The 23,544-nt window shown below is 40.4% G+C and overlaps 1 protein-coding gene across 1 annotated transcript; it reads left to right on the forward strand.

Moving 5' to 3' along the window:
- Positions 1–11,156: 11,156 nt before the first annotated feature.
- LOC8053470 lies at positions 11,157–23,249 on the forward strand. The gene is made up of 5 exons (XM_029990922.2): positions 11,157–11,282; positions 19,219–19,379; positions 19,445–19,539; positions 21,825–21,911; positions 23,095–23,249. Exons 1-5 carry the CDS (start codon positions 11,157–11,159, stop codon positions 23,247–23,249), a joined length of 624 nt encoding a protein of 207 aa, XP_029846782.2.
- Positions 23,250–23,544: the final 295 nt, after the last annotated feature.

Here is a 23,544-nt window from a genome sequence, read left to right on the forward strand (position 1 = left end):
CGGACAGCGACGCAGACGACGGGGGTCCAGTAGTGGGGTGCGTTTGGCGTTCGTATTGATAGATGGCGCTACCTCCTTATCGCGACGGCTCGCGACAACGTTACTAAAACACTCAGTTGGGAAACTCGCCGTCGACACCTGGGCCGCTGGCGTCCACCGAGACCGAGCTAAATGCGACAACAGCGCCACTCTTTATCGTTTGTCTGTACTGTGGCCACCTTGAGCTTTTTGAAAGCCTGTTTTTGCGTAAAAACCAACGGAAAACTGTTTTTGTATGAAATGTATTGCAGTTTATTACGAAATGATGGGCGCGTGATGGTTTTATCATCTTTAGTTCGCAAGGTTTTGCGGAACAATTAATATTGTTTTTATACAACCATGCCTCAGCGGGCCTTTCAGGTAGCGCGTCCCGCCCTAGGTGCATTTTAACTTCAGAAGCTGAACGAGGCGCGTCCGCCGGGGAAACGGGGGCGGCACCCCTGTAACCTCTACCGCTGTATCTGTTCTTAAAGCCAAAATAGGAGTCACGTGCAGTTCCTCGAGTGGCCGCTGCGGGAGAAATGGTGGTGTTGTGTTCGTCATTAGCTCGGTGCTCGGAGACAGATTGGGGCCATTTTTTCAAAGCTATCTCTGTGGGAGTTTCCCAATTGAGTGTTTTAGTAACGTTGGCTCGCGACAACCGTGGTTTATTGAAATGTACATAATCTTTTTTGAAATGTACCTTCGATTAAAAAATGAATATGGACAATAAAAGCAAACATTAGGGTAAAAAGACGCGTCTGCATAACGACGGCGCTTTTGTTGCCAACGGATTTCGTCTGCATGTCGTCTGCTTTCTTTCGCTGGTCGGCTGCACCTTCGGACGCTGCTCCCGACGCCATCTATCAATACAAACGCCAAACACACCCTGCTACTGGAGTGGGTAGTCGCTCGCCGTAGACCCTGGCAAGTTTCTTGGCCCTATGTTTTACCGAAAAATAGTTACGCTTTGTAATTTTACAAGAAAAAACCGACCTGTGAATTACACCTTTGACGAAAAGTTTAGATTGCTACGTGCAGGCGTCGATTTTTACGGTCCATTTTAGATTGAGTCTGGTGACTTGGACCACCCTATAGTTATTGACAGCAGTAGAAACGCGGGGTGTAGCGTATTATGTTCAGGCTCTTTGTTTTCTGATTCGTTATTTAGCGTTTCTATTGGCGAATGCTGCAATCTCTATGAAAATGGAACGATACTGAGATGTTTGGGTCTCGTCACACCTTGTGATTTTTCAACTCTCGGTGACTACGGTGTCCATGTAAAAAATAGCACGCTGCTAGTTTATGCAATTCTTATTTATTAACCGATTGGAATTTTTATTTATCCAAGGGTGATTTCAGATAAGATCGACCAAATGGTGGCTGGTCGACATTTTTAAATCAACTGATGTTTTTATATGACATTGTCTAGTGTCTGGTATAAACGAATCCAAACTTAGTTTTGACCAGAAAAAAAATTTGGAGACAAGAAAAATCGTAAGGCAGGGAGAGGTGGACAGTTGCAATAACGCGCACTGATGGAGGGGGCAAGTTTGAAAGTGAATAATTAAAACAATAAAATTAGGAGAATTTTAAAACTTTTTACAAACAAACTGTGGGTACAACTTGCTTGTAATATAAAGTAATAATATTTATTAAAAATGTATTTAGTTTTCTAAAAATTGCCAAACATGCCTGCTCGAACGACAAATGGCAAACTTTGGAGGTCTGTATCTCATGAAATAATTTAATCATTATGATATAATTTGCAGATATTATTCTACTAATATATAGCTAATATTTAAAAAATAACTAAGGTATCTGTGTGATACAATAGTTAGGATATATTTAGTCAAACATGGGAAAAAAATTAAACAAAGAAAAATTCCAATGCGAATAAAAAAAAAAACACCACCTTCGATTTTTTTAAAATTTGGGTATCCTGTTATACTCTACTTCGGCATTCATTTCTATTAAAAACATGTTGCATCATTGCACTGTGAATGAAGAGACAACTCCCCAAAGTAGGGTCCTTTTTCAAAGCCTACACTTAGCAGTGTCCTATACAAGAAGTGACTCTGAGTTCCAGTTTCATGAAACTTGCACAAATCTTTGTATATACATTTATTCAGATGAGGTCATTGATAAAAAGAGCGATCGGTCACACAGTAAAAGGGAGGAGAAACTATATACAGCATTTTACATAAGCGTACAAAGTGGTATCATATTAGAGACTAATAATTTGAGAAAAGATGATGCAGTGTGAAGTTGTACCTTCCGGTATATTTTACATCTAGAGTAAAATAAATAACTTTACTTCCACACACACAAACAAAGATATAATAGTAAGATGTTTAGGTTGGCTGAGTATTTACGATTACAAACAATTTCAGGTGACGGATGCCATAGTGCCTAACTGGAGCAGCTTCGATGCTCTCGGTGTATGAATGAATCGTGGCAAGCCGATATATTCTATCCTGCTAGAGGATAACATTTTAAGATTTTTTTTATAGTGAACAGATAAAAATTATTAGTAACCACCAACAAAAACAGTAGGTTAAATACCCCGTGAAGAAAAATGTGATAAATAAGATGTCCCTGCATTCAAAATGAGCAGACCTTGGGAAATCAAATTCGGCACTTTACGCTAAGGTCTTCCTCGCTGTACCCATTTAATAAAGTTGCTTCCAAGCAGATCCGACTGTCCGTGCTACATATACGTCACAGGCCCCTTCTGTTGATGACTTGCTGAGCCGCCACGCGTGCCAAGACTGAATGCCAGGGAAGGCGCGCACCGTCAGCCACTCTTCTTTTTTTTGTTCACGATACCGAACAAGCTCATTTTCGTCCAGATATACAAGATGCACGCCCTTCAGTTTCTTTGATAGAACGCTCACCATTGTCCTGGCCGTCTGAATTGCGCTTACTGAACGTTCTCTCAGGTTGTTCAGCGTGGCCTGGTGCTTCAAGAGTCCGCCAACTCCGTCACATGCACTTTTCCCATGTCCAGATGCAGAAAATAACCACTGGGCTTGTGGGCAATCGTCCTTTGCAAATTGGTGAAGCTGGCAGCGATTCTTGAAATGACTGGCGGCGCCTGGCCTGAGCCATGTCGGCGACCGGTTCGCGAGGGGTTGGCGGTGGGGTTACGTTGATGGTCACTCGGATTAGCCCTTGCTGTACTGAGCTACCGCCTGCAGTGCCTTATCGCCGGCTGGTGTCAACAACGAGAACACACGCACCCTGTCTACACCAAAACTACAAGCGTTCACCGCACACGCGTCGCCGCCGCTTTTAAGCTTTTGTGAAATTGCTTTCTTTTGCCGCGGAGAACCGCCTTATCTTAACTACGCGCCTGAAATCCTTCCAGGCGGGCGTACACAATATCAAGCGTTTCGAAAAATGCCCGGGGAGTAGAACTATGGGAAAATTCGGAGCCCGCGATGTCGATATCGTCGCCGTTGTGTTAGTACGCCGTCGCGTACTGCAGTCCCCCGTTGGGGGAGGGGAGGGGGGCGGTCTTACTACGATAACATGGCGACAGCGTTTATACTCTATGTATTTACGCGAGGCTCGAGTATTTGGGGATAATGCTGCCGGTTGGTGTGCCCCTTTGTGCCTGATATTATCGCCCGTGACGCCAGCGAGTGAGATGGCGACAGGCATGACTGCTCAGTAAACAGGCGTTGGCGAACCCCCTTGTCCTTGACAGCGAGCGGGGAAATGCGAAAAAAAGATTGTATCGGCCGTTTTGCCAGAACTAGCGACGAGTGTCGTCTGCGGTTTCCGGCAACTATTTTGCCATAATCGTGAGCTTAGCGATGAAATGATTTTGCTAGCCACAGAACACTACCACGCAGAAAGGGAATGCTTGAACATGTTTTGTTCTGGATATATATCAGGGATATATATGAGAGAGAGAGAGAGAGAGAGATGAAGGTAGAGCGGAAGAGGGAATAGCATATAGTGTCGCAGAAGAATAAAGTAAACAAAGTTCCTAGTGGCCGATGGCTGCATGATCTTTTCTCGGATCACTAGTCCGTAATATGATACCTCTTTGTACACATTAGTTTCTCCTTAATTTAAGTCTGTGAACGATTTCTTTAGTTATCATTGGCCTCATCTGAATAAAAATATATAAAAGATGTGTGTTGGTTTCATGAAACTGGAACTCAGAGTCAGTTCTTGTATAAAACACTGCAAAGTGTAGGCTTTGAAAAAGGACCCTACTTTGGGGAGTTGTATCTTCTTTCTCAATAAAATGATGCAACATGTTTTTAATGGAAATGAATGCCGAAATAGAGTATAACAGGTTACCTAAATTTTAAAAAAATCGAGGGTGGTGTTTTTTTTTTATTCGCATCAGAATTTTTCTTTGTTTGATTTTTTTTCCATGTTTGACTAAATATATCCTAACTATTGTATCACACAGATACCTTAGTTATTTTTTAAATATTAGCTATCTATTAGTAGAATAATATCTGCAAATTATATCATAATGATTAAATTATTTCATGAGATACAGACCTCCAAAGTTTGCCATTTGTCGTTCGAGCAGGCATGTTTGGCAATTTTTAGAAAACTAAATAAATTTTTAATAAATATTATTACTTTATATTACAAGCAAGTTGTACCCATAGTTTGTTTGTAAAAGGTATAAAATTCTCCTAATTTTATTGTTTTAATTATTCACTTTCAAACTTGCCCCCTCCATCAGTGCGCGTTATTGCAACTGTCCACCTCTCCCTGCCTTACGATTTTTCTTGTCTCCAAATTGTTTTTCTGGTCAAAACTAAGCGTGGATTCGTTTATACCAGACACTAGACAATGTCATATAAAAACATCAATTGATTTAAAAATGTCGACCAGCCACCCTTTGGTCGATCTTATCTGAAATCACCCCCAAACATTTTGAGAAACAATGTTTTATAAGAATACTCAGGTTAACGTTGGATGCTATTTATTCAAATCTACTTTTAATTAAAATCAAAAATTCTTTATTCCGGCACTAAAGGTAGAGTTGCGCTGAGGGGCTGCACTTTGAAAAACGCGCGTGCGTCTACTTTCCCGCACAACACTCGGAGAGCCAATCGCCGCATCTTAGGCCCGCTTCAAACGGGGCTACTTTTGCAAAAATTTTGAGGTTGCTGGCGGGTTGTTTTTAACTTTCCCTAGATCGAGACGGACGAAACGGACGAGCAACTCGAACAACTCGGAGCCGTTTGAAGTGGCAGCAGCCAATTCGAGACGCGATATTTTCACGAGACACACCCGTGGTGGTGATGATGACAGCTAAAACTTGGTTCTGGTTAGAAATCGACCGTTTTTGGAAATAAACCTTTTCAGAAATACGAGTTAGTATTCTCAACGCCCTTCAAAGATATAAAAACAAGTTTTTAGGGTGTAGCTCGGCGTCTAAATAGTGCAAGAAAATTCAAAGAAAATGATGATGATAGCAAGTCATAGCAATTCGGTTGCTGCGTGTCAACGCGGACGGCTCGTGTTGCTTGTGTTGCGACGTCAAGTTGCTTTGTAAAATTGCTCCGTCTGAAGCGGGCCTTACGGAGAAAGCTCAGCGAATGATGATGCCGAAATATATGTTTAGACAAAAAAACTCAGTCTGCGTTGTGACATTAAGCAATGCGAAACGTCAAGCTTGAATTGCTTAATGTCACAACTCAGACTGCGTTTTTAGTCTAAACATTAGTTTCGGCAACGTCATTCGCTTAGTTGTTTCCGTAAGCTACGGTGATTGCCTCTCCGAGTGTTGTGCGGGAAAGTAGACGCACGGACTTTTTCAAAAGTGTGTTAAAAAAGAAAGAAAGCTGCCAGTTGGCAGCCTGACGCGTTCGAACGACCCTGAAAAGTGGTGCAACCGGTGCAACAATTGCATAATTTTATATATTCGTATTGGTATTGGTATTTATTGCGTGCCCAAAACACCGTGAAGGCTTTGATATTGGTGTTCCTAAAAGTCACAATGACTTGAACATGCAAAGATGTAAAATACAGGAGTGACACATCAGTCATAATAAAACAAATTACAGACACAACTCGGTATTCAAGGTAAAATGAGGCGTGGAAAAGAAATCATGCTGCACAGGGCTATTACAAAACAGTTAAATTCGATGCATTGGTGACCCTTCAATCTGCTTGCCAGGATAAAACGTATCGCAGAGTCGCATGTGTTTAGCTCGCACACGTAAGCTTGCACTGCTCAAAAGATTAGGCATATCGAAACAACCACGTATGAGTTTCTGTAAAAACACCACTTCTCGGCAAATGCCTGTGGTCAATTAGGGTTCTGAGGTTTAAAACATTAACGAGAAAATTATACTCGAAATAGAGTCTCCTGCTAAAATGCCTATCGTAGAATATGCGTAAGAGACGTCTTTGTACCATTTCAACGCGTCTGCAATCGGTATTTGAGAGAAAGTTTCACACAACAGACGCAATTTCAAGTCGTGGCCTAACCAAAGAGCAAACTAAGCGTAATGAAGTATCAGGTGTCTGGAAGTGTCGAGTCAAACGTGAGATCATCCCGAACACTTTAAGACCGGTACCACAAATGTTAGTGACATGAGATTTGAACAACAGTTTACAGTCCACCAGCACTCCGAGGTCCCTGTCTACATCAAATCGAGAAATAGTACAGTTTCCCAACTTGCATTTGAAGTGTAAGGGATTATTGCGTCTTGCTAGCGAGATTACCTTTGTTTTGTTGGCGTTCAAAGGCAAGCGGTTTAAGAGGCACAACTTAGAAATGCTCAACACATCAAATTGTAGCGCTTCACAGTCTTTTTCGGAATTAATATATAAAAATAACTTTATATCCTCAGCAAATAAAAGCATCCTGACAGATGTAATACACTTTGAAATATCATTTTTGAATACTAGCAATAGCAATGGCCCCACTACTGACCCCTGGGGTACTCCTGAAGTTGAAGAGAACGCACTTGATAAAACATTATCATCGCGAACAAAGTTTCTTCTCGATGACAAATAACTAGAAACCCAATCACAAAGCTTAGGTACAATACCATATTGTTCCAATTAATAGATAAAGCTATTTTTCACACACGGAAACACAATAACATGTATCTATTTATTTTATGCGGGTATGTATAATCTCAGCTGTGCATGTTCAATACAGCAGCGTGAAATAAAATAGTCCCTCTTAGTTATATAAATTATAAATTAGTATAAAACGAATCTGCAAAAGGTGAACGAAAAAACCACAACAAAAGAGACCATATAAAATAGAAATCAGTATTAAAAGGTTCTGTAAACAACAAAATTAAAACCAAAACATAAGCTGACCAAAGTGTAAGAAATGGGTACAGAAAGAACTTGAAAACAGAATGCACTTAAAAAACCGCACTAAAAGTAGACTATAAATATGATACAATAAATGTCTAGCAAGGTAAGACATTATAGACCACGTGCAAGTGAAATAGACGCACCAAAAAACACGATTATGAAAGTAGCCGCGTTTAAATGAATGCGACTTAATCGCATCGAATCCAGTTGCGGCATTTAATGCGGTAGTGTAAACGCTATAATGCACCAAGGAAGCGAGTCGCATTCAAGTCGCTAGACGGAGATGAATCGAGACGGCGAATGCACATTCATTGAGCCCATGCAAACCGAGAACGCATTGCATTCTGGAGCGGGGAAGATTATGTAAAGGCGCTCGCTGCGGGAGTTAGCGAACAGTTGAGAACATGGCGGCGGCCAACCTCGTCGGTGGCGCGGAAAGCGGTCCCGAGTGATTGCCCGCAGTTTTCTCCCGAGACGAAACGCGAGCTCTTATGGCCATCATAAGTAAGGGGAATATAGCTGATCTGCTCGGTGAGGGCGGCCCCACTCTAAAAAAAAAAGGGGGTGTAGACGTTACACCCCTTGTTACATTTACGACACCCCAAAACTTCAGTTGGGCGTACGGCGTGCTGAGGTCGAACTGAGAGTCCCCACTTTGGCGAGAGGGTTGATGACGGTGCAATATAACATAATAAGCAGCTAAAGTGCGTATCAAAGTCTACAGAGAAAAAACACACAAGTTTTGCAGCTGAGCCTAGAAAATACCGATAACTCTTTTTGCAGACAGTCACACCTAGACTAACTATTTTAAACAGTTCTACAACTCGGCTATCTAGCCGCTCGGGAAATTTGTTAGCGTCGGTACAACGTCAGTGCGGTGTACATCCGACTGAAGTTTTGGGGTGTCGTATATGTGACAGGCGCTGTAACGACTAGACCCCCTTTTTTTTAGAGTGCCCCGTCCAACCCTTGCGAAGTACGACTTCCGCGTCCCATTGAGACCCTAAAGACTTTGGCGCAAGCACGAGCGGCGCCGAGAGCTCCGGGCACTGCATGGTTGCGCTGAACGAGCAGCTTCTAGCCTGGTGCCGTTCCTGGCTGCGTCAGAGCCTTTCGGCCGCGGGGTTCGGTTGGTCCGGTCGCGATCGGCGAGGTTTGGCGAGGCGGAACGCGGTGGCGTCCTCAGAGCGTTTGGAAAAGATCTCGCTGGCCAGGGCGTGCGCACACACGTCGCCTCTGGTCCACAGTAGCCAGGCGACCCAGCCAGGAGCCGAAAACGCTTGGGGTTTGATGTTTTTTCCATCTGGTAAACGCTTGCACAGCAGCGAAGGCAGCGTGCACGATCTTCACGCTCGCCAAATGCGTCGAAAGGCCTTCACGTGCGAGGCACCGGAAAACGTGGTCACGTGGTGCGGCTGGTGCCGGAAACGCGGCTTTAACTTTGAGCTTTGACACGGCGTGGAGTAGCCTTCGCGTAGGGCTTGGTGCGCATTTATGTAAATGCTGACGCTTCGGCTTCCTTTGAAGGACGATTAGAGTAGATGCGCTGAAGTCGCATATATACAAACGCGGCTAGTGAGCGTCACTGGAATTAAAACAGTAAAAAATAATGACAAAACATTCAAGGGCAGAAGTAGAAAAGTGATCTACAAAGAAGTTCAAAAACCATGAATATGAAAATAAAAAAGTGATGATATTCTGTGTAAATGTGACGTCGGGATATAGCAGATATTTCGGAACAAGATTCTTAAACTTCAAAAATGAAAATGCAAAGTTGATAGCGCCTTCCGTGCAGTTAACAAGTGTGATCGCCTGATATTCGGTTCACTGTTTTCCGTAGTTTTTTTTCTAATTTTGTTGCCGTTCTAAGCGTCCGTCGAAATGTGTAATACGGCGCCACATTAACTTGTCTAATTGGGTTGAAGCCTGATTTGTATATTAGTTGAAATAACTTAAAAAACTCTGCTTATTTTGCATTAAATTTGTAGTGTTTAGCAAAGTGAGTTCCAGTAGACATTTTTAAATTTTACTTATATATTTTTCTCCAAGCACTCTTTTTGTAAAATCCCTTCTCTGTTGTAGTTAGATGTCGTAGTAATCCCATACTATTATAGTAATGTATCTTTAATATGAACCTAGCTGGTATGAATACCCCGATATATATAAACCATCGTCAGGCATGAATTCGGAAAATGCATACAATTTTCTTTCGTTATCATAAAAAACTAACATTATAGACAATTTAGGGGGGGGGGGGGCGGAGGTGTTTGTATGAATGGGACAATACTGTGTGTCATTACAAAGTTTTGAACACACAAATTTTTAATATAGCAGTCTTTCTAACTAAGTTATTATCAGGTTCCCTATTTTATAAATACACCCAATTGCTTGGGATAACTGAGGCCAATCCGTTGACGTGAGGGGTCCAAGTTAACTCTTGGCAAAAACAATACATCACAAAACTTAAGCTCACTGATTTGCTCATGCATATCATTTTTTAACTTTACTCAATGTATTTTGTGGTCTGGTTTGTTGATAGGTTGTGAAATATCAAGTACTTTATTTTATTTTCATTTAGTTGTAATTTATTTTTTCTTAACCAGAGTTTTACAAAGTTATCACTTGCCTATAGCTCGAGTGGCACCAAGAATGTTGAGTTGAAAACCACATTCGTGTCGTCCGCTTGCGTGAATGGATCCTGCAAGTCTGAGATAGTGTTTATGTCGCTTACATACACCAGCAAAAGCAGCGATCCCAACATCGATCCGTGTAGTACACTGTATTCTACTTAGGCCTGTTAAATGAGATCCTTATTAATATTGATATACTGAACGCGATTCATTAACAAATTTGTCATTTTTGAAGGCGAAACCACGGATTTTCATTTATGAAACTTAATGATTAATATGTCATTCTGCACAGTATCATATGTTTTCTTTTTTAAGTCAAGAAAGAGTCCCATAGTGTAAAATTACCCTTCAATGTTACGCCATATATCTTTTGCGTCAAGGAGAGCCTGCTCGGTCGACTTGTTTTTTCCGAAATTCGTCCTGAGATTTATTTATTATGCGGTACCTCTGAAAAAAGTAACCAAGAGAATTATAAATTACGCCTTCAAATATATTTAAAAAAATAGGCAATACTTAAATTGGTCTGTAGTTTTGAAAGACGTTTTCACCCCCTCATTTGTATATCGGTGTAATTCTTGCGACCTTCAATTCATCCGGGAAGAAAAAATTTTCTATCATGCGGTTACCATATGGCAAACCATATTACTCATTATTGCCGACACAAACTTAACAAAACTCGCTAAAAGTTGTAAACTCGGGCGGCTACACATTTTTTTTAAATTTATTTATGAGCTTTAACATTTTAGAAAGAGTTGCTGGGCTTAACATTATTCAGTTGGGTAGTATCGTAAATTCTTTGGCAAACGGCAAAGTGTTCACAAATTTCTAAAAGTCAAGACTTCCAGACAAGTAATCTATTTCGTATTCCGTAGGCTCAATTATTTTCTAAAGGGCGCCAGAAATGGACTTCATTTTTTTCGTTTGATCCCACATGTGTGATAAAATACAAGTATGGCCGACAAATGCAATGTCAGAAAACTTCGAATGGATATGTCATGTTTCAGCCTGCAGAGCAGCGATGACCTTTCATTCTAATGTTACCACACGCGGTATAAAGTTCAACTTAAAGGCAACGCGAAGAATGGAAATTGTTTGCTAAATATCACGGATGCATTGTATAGCATTTATAAAGCCTGACACCAAACCCTCAACTGGTGGTAGAACTTTACGTTCACATAGCTAAGAAATATGAAGGCAATCGCTTTTCTCGTTGCAATATGTTTCACGATCTCGATTACAAGACGTGTGATGGCATACCCAGAAACTCGAATTGATGATGACATTCAATATGCGCAGTACCAAAACATTAACAAGGTATGTTCACATATTCAGGTATAATATACTTGCAATTTTTCTGGTGTTTATTTATGAAACAGTTTTGCGGGTGCTTTTAATATTTATAATTGTATTTCGGCAATATTTCGGCAATTTATGTTTTACAGATTATACAAAAAGGTGATTTTCGGTAAAAGTATTGCTGAGAGACAACAAAAACTAAGACGCTGAAAAGTTAAAATTTATTTGCAATTTCTGATGTCCTTATAACGCTTCGCGCCTATTAAAATGCGACAGTGTTGCAAACAACAAACGACAAATATGAACACGGGTCAAATGCCGAACATTCTTTAACTTAACCAGCCTAAGCTTCGCACTGTCTTCTCATCCTGCTAACCACTGCTTACCGTAATCTAAAAGCTGAAATGCTGAAAAAATATTTAAATCATAAGAGACGCAAGTTCATTTTTTTTTTAAATTTCAACTCTAAACGACTGATTGTCAATGAAAGTTTGACCCCCCCCCTCCAAAAAAAAAAAAATCCAGTTCTGATTTGAATAGAACAAAAACATCGGGACCATCAGTGGTGACTGATTGACTTACCTAAATCTTATGACACTGCCCTCCAAGATCAGAGTTTGCAATGATTAGGGAATGGCTTTGAATAGTTCAAGGTTTTTCTCTTTTTTTTTTTTTTTTGCAAGGGGTACATTTTAAGTTATGGCTATAGAAATACTCCACTTTGTTTTTTTCGACATTTACCCATAATAAACCAGGAAACTGCTTTGAAGTTTTGCCTAAACTGGAACTTCAGAATTTCTTTTTAAACTGCGCTTAATACAAGGTATTATTTTGTAGTTTTTGGTTTTCTGCCCCCTACTTATTGTAAGTTTGAAAGTTGCATTCAGAAAGTCCTTCTTCCATGGCGAAAATCCAATGTATTATTGAAGAAATAAGTAATTTTTATAATGTTATATTATATTTCTGGTTACACTAATTGGAAGTGCGTTTCAAAGATTCAGCTCATTTCCTCTTTTTCTTCGTTTTGCAATAACAATTTTGTTTCTGTTTTAAAGGTTCTGTTATATCAGGTGCATTTCACCTACCAAATCATTTTACACAGTTGAGTAAATTTTACTACAAACAATCAAGTGAGAAACCCAGTACACGTTGCTCACCTATTTCTTGTCATAATATTAAAAGTGCAGTTTTTGTTTGGGGCACCATAATACTATTGCATACGTGCCTCGCTTTCAGGTAAATGATAGACGAAAGCGAGAACATTAAAATAATCAAGACATCGATCAGAAGAAAATATACTCGAAGGCTGAACTATAATGCCAAAATACTAGCGGTGCCTCCGAGGGCTTTTACAGCAATTTGGAGTTTACAACTAACTAATCGCCCTACCATTTCGAAGCCGTATTAAGACTGAATATGTTTCAGAGCTGAATTTTATGCCAATACCGTAGCCTTACGCTGGAGTGTAATGAAAACTATTTACACGCAGGACAGGGCAATATATAGCCAGCCCATAGCAGTCATAAGGCATATAAAGCATACAGAAGATGTAATTTAGTATAAGTAATCATATTCCCTAAAATGTTGGTATAACTAATTGTGAGAAACTAAAGTTACCAAGCGGCAAGGAGGGAATTGAACCCCCAACCGTGCAAGTCGCAGCCCGACGCCTTCTCTCGGCGCCATGAGAGGTTAGATTACCGTGTTTACTCGAGTAATAGCCCCAGTGTTTATGAAGAAAATCTGAGGGTTCGCTTTTACCCGGAGCACGCGGATTGCCAATCATCGCGATCAAGAGCATGATTCCAGCGGTTTACAGGACAGAGATGACGTCTTCGCGCGAAGATACCATTTGTCAAGATTGCATTTGTATGGAGAATTGTGTTCTCGATCTGATTATTCGCTATGTTGTTTATTAACAACGCGATGATTGGCTGTATATGTGCTTTGTGGGAAAGTAGAAGCAAGGGCCTTGTTTATAAATAGTGCGGCTATTGCTCCAGTAAATAGGTACGTAAATAAGCTACGGTTAGCATATCGAATCACGTGACAGTTAGATGTCGGAGCAATATACCGCTTGGTTTCTCACTTGTTCGCGATTAAACTGGACAGACCGTAGGTTTCAGTGCCGTCCAGTCAAGGGTGACATAAAATACATTGGCGTAAAACCTTTGGCTTCCTACCAATCTGAAAAAGAAAGCTTCAGATCGAAGATTTATTTTGCTACTGTCGCATTTTCTGTGTTGGTGAGGATACAATACTATGCGTAGTGAGGTGCGCTGTGAGATAAAGATATTGGGTGCTATGTCATAGTTTACAAATGCCTTCTACTTTCCTTACGAAAGCTCTTTACCGCAGGCCAGTACTCTTGCAGCGGTGCTAGACATGAAAACAATATTTACAACAAAACTATAAAAAAAAATTGTCTCAGTTCCTTTATCAGTTACATCAATTATTTAAATAAACAATCTATTTTAAGGATATGACTGAAGATAATAAGGGTCACATCCACTGAACGAAATAACGCTGGGTTTCAAGTAAACCCCAAGTTTGTTGTTCATGCGACAGGATTTGAGACCTAGTATTGTTTCCTTTTTACCATTAGGCCTAATATAAATTTACACAATTGCTTGCGCCATCCTGTTTTAAAATGGGAGGCATTGGGTTTGCTCTTTATATTAGCAACTGTGAACATTTATCTACATGTTATTAAAAACGGTAAGATAATTGACATGCATATATTTTTAACCGATCAGTCCAATATTGTTACATATATGGGAGAGGGTAGCATGCAAAGCAGAAGTTATTCAGCAAAAGAATTAAAATTGTGATTTTGAAAAAAGATTTGCAGTTGCATTTTTATTTATAATATCTTTCGGATATTATAAATGGAATTGCATATTACATAAAACACGGCAACCGCGCCAATTGATGCGTCAGCATTAGAACGGTCGTTTTGTCGAAAACCCGGTGGTGTCTGTCATTTTGTCAGCTCCGGGGAGAAAGGGAGACGCAGTGGGAAAGGGTGACACGTACGACAGTCACTATGATCCGAAGCGCTAACATTACCAGGCGTTACTCTCTCCTTTGCCTTTTCCCTCTCTCCCTGGCGCTTACAGACACCGCCGGGTTTTCGTTAAGACGGTCGTTATCATCTTCTATTCTCTAAAAATCCACCAATGGATCTTATTTAATATATTTCTTTTAAGTGTTGCCTTGTCGCTTTTTTACCTCTGATTTCTTGAAACAGCACGAAGAAATGCACAATTTGGCGAAGGAATGTTGTGTGGACTTGTTCATCACTTGTTGACGCGTGACATCTTCCAAGACGCACCGTCATTTGGCGGCAAAGGTGTTTGCCCGGTGATCAGATTCGCTTCCTAGAATCAAGAATCAGGGTTGGCTTCCGCTAAAATGCAATTCTGCCTTGAAATGACCAACGTATGAAAAAAGTGTCCTTCAAGCAAGGCTTTCATACCGGCTGGTGCGTTCACGATTCTGGATCAATGGGCGGATCCGCATGTGTAATCGGCGCCGGCAGCGAGCGGATTTTGTCACCGGGGGTGAAGTCCGCTCGTCTCTGGCAGATAATCTGGATTGGTCCGGAATTTACTTTTTCTCTCGAACGATGCGTTTCGCGTGACGCGGGCCAATCGGCGCTTGCCCGAAGTTAGGTGGCGCGATGAGTCCCTCCTGAGTGTTTCTAGTAATGGCGTCCCTCGCGGCTTAATAAGCATTCACATATGAGGACGAGGAAGGTGCCAATGTGCGCGCTAAGTGTTTCTTGGCATGAGCAAATCACCGCCGCTGACGGCACCACTGCTTATTTGGTGTGCACTGTATCTACTGCTACACGGCAAGTGGAGTCAGGGGAAATGAATCGTCGTGGTCTTGGAAGTTTTAAAGGTGCTCGCATAGCTAACCTTATCGCTGTTTTATATTTAGTCGATCCCTGTCTAAGTTTCTATCTCTGTCACATCTTCGAAAAAAATCCACGCGAGAAAAAATACGTGCGTACCTTACGACGAAGGTAGTCCGTTGCGACGTTTATTAGATGCTTATATAAAACAGACACCAATGACTGTGGGGTTGTTGCCTATGATTGTGTGGCTGTTTGGCGCCTGGGTTGTACTGCAGTTGTTGCGGGCACCTGGTTTTGTTGCATTGTTTCTGGGTTGCGTGTTTTTTGGTGATTGTTATGTTTGTTGCTGCCTCTTTCGAACAATTGCTGTACAGCTGTAAAGGGCGGAGAGAGATCGTCAGGCAGAAATGCCTTTTTTCTATTCCACCCTGCCGGCCATGTCCTCCAAAATCAAGAAAGAAAGAAAGAACAAAATCCCTTTGCGACTGCGTCCAACACTTTGTAGTGCGACATCATGCAAACCATGACCAACTCGCGGCAAACACAATGTGCGAAAATGACAGACCTCTAACAAAAGGAATGGCACTGAAACGGTAAACGAACGATGGGGGAGCACCGGATGCCCAAATGGAGGCCGCTATTCCTGCGGGAATGGTTCACGTGGAAAAAGACGGTCGTAGAGACACTCGATTCGGGGCGCGGGGCGAAAGGGGGGAGAGGAGGGAGCTGCTTCTCCCTGTTTGTTTTTAGCAAAGGCATTTACCACGGCTAGGAAAAGGATCACCTGATTAACTTGTGTAGACAAGGCAGTACACGGGTTCCTTTCTTTCCTCGAGGTCTTCGAGGCACGGACTATTACCACCACCGACCCAGCACCTCTGTTGCTTCGGTTTGCGCTGCATCTCCTAATATGATACCAGGGAGCAGAGTAAAAATCAAGATGGTATAAATCGTAGTTTATATCACACCAATTTTACTGTGATTAACAGAATCAAACCTTTTTTTCAAGTAATTCCTAATATGTTTTTAATTAATACATGGTTCTCATTTAATGCTTCCGATATGTATTTTTTGTATCTAAATCAAATAACCATCAATCAACAAATATTGATATCCGGCTGAACACGAGCAAAGTGCAGTGCTCTTCTGAGCAGTTCGGAACGTTTAACTTTCAACCCTCCACCTTGTTTGTTGTTGATTTTATTGCATGTTACCCTGTAGTGCCAAAAGGCATTATTGCAAAGGAAAAAGGGGAGGGGGGCACGAGGTGGGGGCTCTGAGGATACATTTGTACAATAAATACACTCGTTTAAAATCACACAAAGGAAAGCAAGTTCGCATATCAAACATGTGCTCCAAAATCAGAACACTTCAACCAATTGTATTCACGTTGGTATTAAAATAAAGACCCCAAGAAAAGGGCGAATTTCGGTATAAGCAAAAGTATCAAGACACAAACCTAACTCCGTGGCGCAATTGTAAAATAAAAAAAAAATACTTGTATTTTTCGTTGATCTTATGGATCATCACATTTACAGGTGTCTTCGTCAGTTTCGTGGTGTTTCATTGCAAGCGTAAACAAACGTAAAAACGTAAAAAATTTGCAAACGTAAAATATTCACCTTAAAGATGTTTTACTAACTATTAAAATCAACCTTTTTTCCCTAGATGTCGGGAATGTTAATTATACTTCGTTTCAGCTTCGGTCCAGACGCAGCCAAAGCTACAAGCGCGAGCTCCGGGCTTTCAGCATCCCTGCCAAGCACGCGCGCTCGTGCAGTGCAAGCACTGTTCTGGGCCACATACTCGCGCTTGTAGCATCGGCTGCGTCTGGACCGAAGCTGAAACCAAGTATAGTGTGTACTTTAAATGTACACCAATTATTTCGTCCGCGTTGCATTCGATAATTTGATCGATCGGTGAATGTATCTTCATGTTTAAAACACATACAGTGAAAAATTATTACTTTGTTTAGCTGCAGTGATTTGAATCAAACTAATAATATTATAAGTAACTCGGTTTGATTTGAATAAAATAAATCTAACTTATTTAATAAAAAATTATCCTTTCTGCTCGTTATCAAGTAGGTCTCGTGGGAGATCAATCGTCGTATTCTAGTGTTTAATGCTGTTGAATTTGTCCATTTTCGCACGGGCCCTTCTGTGTCGAAAAATGAGCGTGGCCGTACACGATTCATCGTAAACACCCCACAGCGCGGGCGTTATGGATTGGACGCACTGTAAACTGACCGCCTGGATTGGTCTTTTGATTTATCGCTCTCGGAGTTACTACAGAGGTGACTGAAGTTAGTCGAAGCTTTCGCTAAAATTGTGGAAAGATTGGCTCTTCAGAGTAAATAATAAAAAAATTCTAAAACTGTTTTCCTATCTTTCATGTACTCTAAAATATTATTTTGCCGTGGCGCTTCTTTTGGCCAAATGAAGTAAAAAATTGATACACCAATTCTTTTTTTTTATTTCACAAATTGTTCAATTGTCGTAAACACTACAATGATTTACTACTGATTTTGAGATAAAAGGCTTAGCGATAATTTTTCCACTGCCAAAACCAGTTATCATTTTCTTTCTTTTGACTGCGGAAGTTTTATATATTCACACTCTCAATTATTGAATGCACCAGCTTTAAGTACCTCTATAGTAAATCCCAGCGCGATAAGTTAAGAAACCGATTTATTCGGCTAGTTTAAAGTGCGTTCAATTCATTTCGCCCACGCTGTACCACTGAAGCCAACTCGTTGCAGACGTGCCGGCATACTCCGAGAGCAACGGACGAAACAAGAACTATCGCTACTTCTCGTTGCCTTCGTTACGCTAACCAGAAAACGGCCGCCGGCGGCATGAATAGATGTAAACACCTCAATCCTACATCGCTGAAACACCTGTTTTCTGCCGCGTCTGAATTCGCTTCGGTGGCAGAAATGTTTCCGCGTGTGAAAACCATAGCGTTATTACAGTAAATACTAGAGGCTCATTTGGTGCTAGTGTGCTGTTATATTTTGAAGCAGACGGCAACCAGTCTAAATTTGATTTCTGGTAATTCATTCTCATCGGAAAATACAAATGCGTTTTCCCTTCGTGCTCGATTATAAGGGCAAACATTGCTTAGGGTTGTGACAAAATAAAAAATTAGGAACGTTTTACAATCGGATCTTCAAAAATATGTGAGATAAAGCGTTTTTTTCTAGAGTTTATGGCTTCGAACAGTGCGCTAAAATAGCCCAATGCACATGTATAATCAGTGTTGACATTGCAGACTGCTATTATAGGGCGCGTATTTACGCATATGGTCAATGCTCTGAAGCACACAGAGTGTATCACTTCGACAAATCACCAAAAGGATGACAATATATGCCAAATCAAACAATCAAAACAGACGACAAGAAAGAATCATGAAGTTATAGAGCGAAGAGCACGCACTGGATTAATGACAACCTGTGCATGAATCATCATTGATAGGTTTTATTGATAGCTTGTATTCATTGATTGGTAGCTTGTATTGTCTTTTGATAGCTTGTATTGGTGTATGATGCTGTACAACATAGACCTGGGCCTCCATTTTTGCTAACTTAAACATCGCTCAGTAATAATAAAAAAAGCCATTAACTAAATAAATCACACTTTTATGGTGTAAATAACGCTACATAGTACCCGTTACCAGTAAAGAAACTACGCTGATTTCTCGTATTCCCTGGCGAAGAAAAAATATCACGTACGTTTATCCATAGGAATACGCAGGAAGACTGGGAAAGTAGACTGATTGCTGTCTGCTTCAATTTGCAACCGGAAGTCCCGTAGACACTAACGCCAGCTGAGCCTTTAGCGTTTATTGTATAACTCTACGGTGTGAACGTCCCATAATGGTAAAAGAGCGTCGAGTGGTTTCGTTCATCAATTCATCACGTGTTAACGCGCGACGTGTACCAGGCGGCGCATGTGTTTTCCAGGCGGCAAACTCCAATGCTTCCTGTGCTTTCTACAATGAAGAAATCTGAGCTATCTTTCGTTAGAATGCAATTCTGCATTAGAAGGACAAACGTATCGATAAAAGTTCTCTTCAAACAATTTTTTACAGGCCCTCCAGAATAGCGATTCATTTTCATGGATGTTCAATCGAACGTACCTACCAAAGCCGGGGGATCCAGAATACGCGTGCGTCTATGCCAATGTTACAAAGTTGAATGGTACCGGAAATTATGTATTCATGCAGGGATGGACAACAGAAAATAATTTAACGTAAGTGTGTGACGTGCTCCTATAGTTTGACACATTACACCTGATAATATAATTCCAAATTGCAGAGTTGAAATTCCGCTGTTTGTCAAAACAAACAGAACGCCAGGAGTTGGCTACATACGAACGGAGGACAATGCTATGCATGTAACATTGAAGTTTCGTAAGTTTTAAACTCCACTAATATATATTTTTATACATTTTTTACTTAAATAGTTTTACAGATGAAATAATTTTCGCCATTGGACACACTAAAATAATACTTCTAAAGAATTCCTAAAATAAAGCTTAATTGAGTTATTCAATACAAAAAGAGTAGGCAATCACATGAAGAGTGTAAACATACTGTTTTTATACAAATTTTGATTGCCTAAGAAGATCCAGAATTTTAAAAACAGCTTACCTACAAACGTATTTTGACTTGTCAAACTCAAGTTGCTGCTAAGAAGGAAGCTGAAGGTGTGGATTGGATAATTGATAATTCTCAATAAACGTTTATCTGAAATCAAATTATCATCATGTTGATATTGATATTACCAGGATTTCCCTACCAGCACTTTTCAGCGTGATCAAGATTGTATATATTCTTTTTGACGGAAAAGCGTCCTGGATAGTACACGCTGAACATATTACATTAAGAGTTGACGAAACATTTACATTTTATTTAAAAACAAACTTTATGCATAGCTCCTTTAACATAAAAAACTGTTCATCCTTGAATATGCTTGGCCCATCCTTAAATATGCTTTGGAAATTAGGGATTCTTTTTATCGCGACCTTATTCATCAATTTGAAGGTAAAAAACAGAGGCAAAAATAAAATAAAAAAGCAAATTAATTCAGCATAACACGGGCATTGCCGTTGGTGGTGTTTGCGGTATGCCAACCAGCTGCCAAGGCAGAGCGGCGCGCCCCATTTAGGTGGCACGCACACCCAATTCACCAATTGAGTTCCCCGCTAAATTTAGCGGGGAACTAGTGCTCCATTGAGTTTGTCCCCTAAATGTAGCTTGGAAAATTACTTCACCGGACAAGTTCAGCAATTAGGTCCCCCCTCTACCCGGCTAATTTTAGCTGGAAGCTTGAGGTGACCTATAGACCAATAGATCAATAGTTTCCCCGATAAGTTTAGTGGTGCTTAGATAAAAGATAGGTTTTTCCTTACTCACTGAAATTACTGCATGAGTTCCTCTACACAAGTATGAGGGACCGAGCCTTAAATACTGCAATGCATGTGTTATAATTTATACGTACTTCGATCGCTACTAATATTTCGCGTATTTGAGTGTCTATTTTGTGTAATTTTGTGTATATTGCAATAGCACTGTTTGGCGCTGCAGGCAAAATTAAACAAGCAACGAACTCTAGCTTCACACATGTTTCAGCTGTATCATGGCCGCTCGATCAAAAACAAGGTACGGCCTGCCGCGTCGTGCGCCGGACATGAGCGAAGGCGAGGTGGCGCATTGTACACCACCGGCTGAGTTTTTTTCTCGTGACGCCAGTAGTCGTGGACGCTCCGCTGCTGAGCATCAGCGGAAGGATAGTGATCAGCAGAGATAACACGGAACAAACCAGCCAGAGCCGGTGATGGCCTACTGATGTCATCGACCGGTATCGCCCCCATTGTCGCCCGTATTACTAGGCGCTTCTCGCCGTTTGCAACGCATCTGTCGGGCCGAACTTGTGCGTTTCATAGCGAGTGGCCGTGGCTGTATACTTGCTTAATTTTCGTGAATACTAATCGTATAAAAACAAAACATACACTGGTTGTTTTTTTTTTAATTGGAGCTTATTTTTAAAGGGTGTTTCCCTTAGATTAATACTCTCCTGGCTGCTAATTTATTGGCACTCTGGGTGAATTAACGTTGGGAATAATCGACACCATTAGTTGAAATCTTAAGTAGTTTTTTTATTTACCTCCATTCTGAAAAATGAAGCAATTCACAATATATGTGCTGCGCGAAATAAAATAAACTCCCCAATACATACATCAAAATTATACAACACGACGACAGCATATACGTTGCAGCACATGCATTACCACTGACTGAGGGCATGAACAAACTGTTCTACAAAAAATGTCCCCTCCAATTTCACTGCCAATCCAAAAATAGTATCGATGATTCAAAGTTCCAAAACAATACACACATTTAAAACCATTTCAAAGACATATTTTTTAGCTTCAGCCTAAAATTTTGAGATAACTCTGGCATATATTTTAGGACTGTTATTATGTATATTGTAGTATTTTGTTTAATATTACTAAGTAGCATTTTATTTGTGAATTTATATTCACTGACTCTTTTGTTATGCTTCTGAGTATTTCAGCTGTGCAGGAGGATGGGGTCAGGTCAGGCGACATGAGTTAGCATTTGCCCCATCTTCCGCTTGTTTAAATAATTGATCTTCTTTCTAATTTGATGTAAAATGCCCTTGACATTTTCAGCAAACGGAACAGTAAAAAGCTTCGGATTATACAAACTCATATTCTCTGACTACAAATCGTGCGATATACTAAGGGTGATGTCAAGATGTGAGTAAAAACTTGAACTTGATAAGCTCGGTTACTGAACTATTAAAAGTCAGCTCTTGGCCCCAATATTTATGAATAATATAGCATAGTACCGTACGTAAAAAAAAATGTGCAAAGAAGGCCACGGCCAGCTAAAGCTCATATGAGTTAAAGTCGCAATCCCTAAGGTGTCAGCTAACACATACGGGCGACAGATATAGTTTTATTTGCCAGCGTATCATAAAATTTCTGTTAGAAATATAGTGGGAAAGGTCAGGTACACCCTCGTAAATTTCGGCCGTCTCAAAACGATGGAGCTCACAGGCAGACATCGCGTCCTGCTGGGTCCAGATTTCCGGAAAGGCTTTAATAAGGGCAAAGAAAGAGCAAACTATAACACACAAGATCGACATCTAGTCATTCCTTTTCTTATTTTACAGTAACAAACCGGTGTGGTAAATTGCTCACATAAAAACTTAAGTTTTCAAGAAATCCAACGACATGAACGCGTCGCGCAAAAACTAACATGTCTCAACTTTCATCTGGTTCATTTGACCCGATTTCTTTCGTTCCCTTTAGCTTGATTCGCACGGTGTGATGTTGCTTGCGATATGCCTGCAGCGAATCGAAATCTGCTGGTATAGCATATCGTACTCAAGCTGCAATTAACCCAAATTCGCTGACTAAACTTTTAATTATTATTTTTAGCAGGAATATTTCAATTTACGATTTTTAACCCGCCGTTTAAATTAACCAGATAAGTTCTTAGATTTAAAGAACAAAAATCTTCCAATTATCACGTGGCAAATAACAGAAAATCGCCCCGTAACTTCTCGAAGAATTGTTTGTTCTAGAATTTAATAACTTGAGTGACCTATATATAGGGTCCGTTACAAATACCGAATTTAAGTGTGCTAGCTTAATAATAGTTCAAAAGGTAATTAGCGAGTTTCTGTTAATTAATCTATTATTTCTTGTTTTATGTGTTCCTGACGTCCGCCGCCGTCATAAAGCTATGCTGCAATAATTTCTTTATTTGTTTTTTCGTAACACTAAAAAAAATTTAAAAAACACGGAGCATATTTTTTTAAATAACGTTATTGTTGCGGCGGACGTAAGTGCACGAGTATAAAATATATTTAGATTAACATTTTCAAACTATAAAAGACAATACCCTTCACAACAATATATTGCATTTTCTTAGATCCCGCCTGTGAGCTGTACCTGCACAGCCATTTTCTCGAAAAAGGAGTGCCTCCGAAATGTATGAGCATCTACAAGTACGCCTGCGGGAAACAAGACAACTACCATTATCCTGTGTATAACCCTGATTGTAAAACAAAACAGCGTCCAACTTAGCAGCAATGGCATTGTCTGATTTTACATGCTATAAATAAATTTGTTTCTGAAGCAATAAGTAGAAGTGGAGTTAATTATTTCACAATGCAGGTATTTTAGTGAAGTAACGCATTACATTTCCGCAGTAACTTAAAAGTAATAACCTAATTATTTTGAAACCAGAAATACCCAGACAGTTGGCCCGAACTCTTCCACGGCTCCATGTTTCAGTTTTCAAGAGTTATGATTTATTAATGCGAAAGCATTAACTGTCCTATAGAGCGAGCCGACGTAATCAGGTTTGAAGCTGCGCCAA

The sequence above is a fragment of the Ixodes scapularis genome, unplaced genomic scaffold (genome assembly GCF_016920785.2).
Source record: "Ixodes scapularis isolate PalLabHiFi unplaced genomic scaffold, ASM1692078v2 PGA_scaffold5__190_contigs__length_132052651, whole genome shotgun sequence".
Lineage (NCBI taxonomy): Eukaryota > Metazoa > Arthropoda > Arachnida > Ixodida > Ixodidae > Ixodes > Ixodes scapularis.

What these genes read in the sequence shown, in the direction of transcription:
- LOC8053470 (XM_029990922.2), top strand. Translation starts at nt 11,157, where the DNA reads ATGAAGGCAATCGCTTTTCTCGTTGCAATATGTTTCACGATCTCGATT. An exon ending in ACAACAGAAAATAATTTAAC is followed by an intron (nt 19,380 to 19,444) that starts GTAAGTGTGTGA and finishes TCCAAATTGCAG; the next exon opens with AGTTGAAATTCCGCTGTTTG. An exon ending in GCATGTAACATTGAAGTTTC is followed by an intron (nt 19,540 to 21,824) that starts GTAAGTTTTAAA and finishes TGACATTTTCAG; the next exon opens with CAAACGGAACAGTAAAAAGC.